At 51.6% G+C, this 3,198-nt stretch overlaps 1 protein-coding gene across 1 annotated transcript in view; it reads left to right on the top strand.

Moving 5' to 3' along the window:
- The window catches only part of FRMPD1 (FERM and PDZ domain containing 1), a 50,605-nt gene that overhangs the window by 8,401 nt on the left and 39,006 nt on the right, over nt 1–3,198 (top strand). Inside the window, exons 2-3 of the mRNA XM_007946997.1 lie at nt 1,180–1,337; nt 2,239–2,341. Of these exons, the coding sequence (XP_007945188.1) occupies nt 1,180–1,337; nt 2,239–2,341 (261 nt within the window). The remainder of the gene's footprint in view (nt 1–1,179; nt 1,338–2,238; nt 2,342–3,198) is intronic.

Below are 3,198 nucleotides of genomic sequence, written 5' to 3'. Positions count from 1 at the left end.
TCCTTTTGAGCCTGGCAGAGTGGCCAAACTAACCAATCATAACATCAGAATTCTAAGACCTGAGAGAGAGCTAACTTCCCAGAACATTGCTTTGTGTCCCTCTCAACAGAAATACTTTAACAATCAGGAGCTCCTCAGTTGCTCACAGCAAATTCCACCATGGAGTTTACAAAGACTTATGGCTAGAACAGCCATACCAGGTAATTTACTACACTGCAGTGGGCCACAAGCACCTTAATTGTGAATCCCATGTAGTCATCTGGTGGGAGTCACCAGACTACGGTGAGAAAGCAACTTCTGTGTGCCAGGATCTGGGCTGTGTGCACACAACCTGGGTGTCTCTCGTATTTTGCAGTTAGGTGCTGTCGACTCCTAGTGACCTTGTGCACCACCGAAGGAAACACTGCCTGGCCCTGCACCGTCCTCACAGTCGTCGCTGTGCTTCAGCTCATTGTTGTAGCCACTTTGTCGGTCCATCTTGTTGAAGGTCTTCATACTTTACCAAGCATGATGTCCTTCTTCAGGGACTGGTCCCTCCTGAGAACATGACCACAGTACGTGAGACAAAGTCTCGCCATCCTTGCTTCTGAGGAGCGTTCTGGCTGTGCTTCATCCAAGACAGATGTGTTCATTCTTCTCGCACTCTGTGGCACGTTCGGTATTCTTTGTCACACCACGATTCAAAGGCATCAGTTCTCTGATCTTTCCTACTCATCATCCAGCTTTCACATGCATTTGAGGCGACTGAAAATACCATGGCTCGGGTCAGGTGCACCGTAGTCTTCAAAGTGACCTCTTTGCTCTTTAACACTTTAAAGAGATGTTTTGCAGCAGATTTGTCCAGTGCAATATGTTGTTCATTATCATATATCTCTTATGGTGCCACTCAAATGTCATCTCTTCTAGGGAGTAAACACTTCCCTGATTCCTTACCCCCTATGCTGCCAGATTGAAACTGGTTTCTCGAGTGTCCACAGCACTCATTCCCTCTCTCTCAGAGCATGGTGCTCTTTCTTCGCGGTGTTCTCCCTGCTGGTGCTGTGTCTTGTTCTCTCAGGAGAAGACTGGGTGCCTGCCCAGCAATGCATCCCGCTTCTGCAGAATGCTGAGGGCTCACCCCATTTGTGGAGCCCACTGGAATCCACCCTCTCCCTTTTTCTCACACTCCTTCTCTTCCAGGGCTAAAGGTGCTGTGGCTGATGTGTTCCCTGGGAACTCAAGCTCGACCCTCACCCCTGTGAGGCATACAGTAAAGATAGAGAAAGATGCCCTCCTTCAGGACTACGGATTTCACCTTTCCGAAAGCCTTCCTCTCACAGTGGTGGCTGTCACGGCAGGTAGGAGTGGCCTGGCAAACGAGAGAGGAGTTGACTTCCTGTGGGGAAACAGCATTGGTTCTCTGCCCTTTAACAAAATGCTGGAAGTGTTGCCCCTGGTAGTTAGAAAGGACGTGCCTGATTCTGACCTAATTCTGTTTAGGGCTTTGCATCTACCTTCCTTTGGTGCTGGGAGGGAGGGAGCCCCAGATGCTCCTGCTAGTCTGCACCCCAGACTGCCGCCAGCCTCGGCTGGAACTTTGCCTACCCACAACACCTGAGCCAGTCTCTGGGCCATGAGAGCATTGGGATCAGCTGGTCTTCTCTTTGCTTCAAGCTGGGGAGAGTTTCCAGTCAGCGGGCAATCGAACTCTGGGTTAGTTTTCACTTGAGTCTGTGGACTAGGGGCTGTGCCCGGGAGCCAGGAGCAGGCTAGGGATGCCTGGTGTGTGTTCTGCCAGGCAGTGAGGAGCAGGCTAGGAATGCCTGGTGTGTGTTCTCCTGCCGGGCAGTGAGGAGCAGGCTAGGAATGCCTGGTGTGTGTTCTCCTGCTTCGGCTGCGTACTTCTGTTGGTGCTGGGACTGGTTGGAATCTCTTCGTTCCGCTTTATGCGCACGGCACACACAGCCCGCGCACACCAGAGTTCTGCAGAGATGGCGGTAGCAGACTCCCTGGCCCACTCTCTTGGTTTAAAGGCTTCTGCTAGGCTTCCCCAGGACCTTCTCTCAACATCCTGTGAGGCTGATGGATGGATGGTGGGTACACTGTCCACGATTTATAAACAGGAGCGATGAGATCCACGTAAACCCAGGGTGGACTAGGGAGTGGGGTGCGGGTGCAGACAGTCAGGTCTGCCGCTGTGACATGTGGGGTCTGAGCTCTCCTGGCACGAGCAGCTGTGACTGGTTTTCTGTCCCACAGGAGGCACCGCTCACGGCAAGCTCTTCCCCGGTGACCAGATTCTGCAAATGAACGACGAGCCTGCTGGAGACCTTTCCTGTGAGCGAGCAGTTGACATTCTGAGGTACTGAGACTTTGGTCATCCACAAAGCCACACAGATTATCACAGAGCAAAGGTGGCCAACAGCCACGGCATAACTGAGCTCTGTAATGTTATTAAGGCCTGGTCTTCTTCACAATAGCAAGAGCTGCCTTGTTTTAGGGTTCCTGCTTTGTCTGTTCAGAGGACTGCTCTGGGGGTGCTGTCACTTGCTCTCTGCCCTCTCCTACAAAGCTGGGAGGCGTCAGACTGCTGTGTTTACTGGGCCCCTGCTATGCCCCAAGCACTGTGCCAGGCCCTGTGGGGGAGGTAGTGATGAATAGCACGTACCCTACCTTCTGAGGATTCAAAGGGCTGTCGTAATAGATGCCAAAGGTTGAACTAAACTGATAGCAAATTTGGTTGCTCTTCTCCAACCCTCTTGGTATTGTTTCTCCAGTGCTTTTTAGCTGTTGCCCGGGGTGTGGTTTCACAGATGTAGCGTCTGCCACCTTCTACCTGGGGTCATTGTGATTTGTGTCCATGTCTTGCCTTTTGCATGATCCCTCAAGAGCAGGGCTTGGTCTCAGAGTCCGTCCACGTTGGAGCACGTATCCCAATTCCGTCCTCTTAGTGGCTAGATAATATTTCACTGCATATATAGACCACGTGTTGTTTATGCATTTGTCTGCTGATACACACCTGGGTTAGTTCCACTTTTTTGGCTCACCTGAATGTTGCTTTGGTGAACAGTGGTGTAAGTAACGTGTCACTCCCGTCTATTTGCTGAGCACCCACTCTGGGCAAGAAACGCTCTGGGGAAATGGATCTCACTCTCCAGACACGTAGAGGCTGGAGTGTAGACACCGTCTGTGAGCACCGCGCTACAACTGAGAGCAGAT

Source organism: Orycteropus afer, unplaced genomic scaffold (genome assembly GCF_000298275.1).
Source record: "Orycteropus afer afer isolate SDZICR_OR568_19922 unplaced genomic scaffold, OryAfe1.0 scaffold00174, whole genome shotgun sequence".
Lineage (NCBI taxonomy): Eukaryota > Metazoa > Chordata > Mammalia > Tubulidentata > Orycteropodidae > Orycteropus > Orycteropus afer.
Note: the sequence above shows the minus strand (reverse complement) of the source record. Positions and strands in the feature narration are given on the sequence as shown.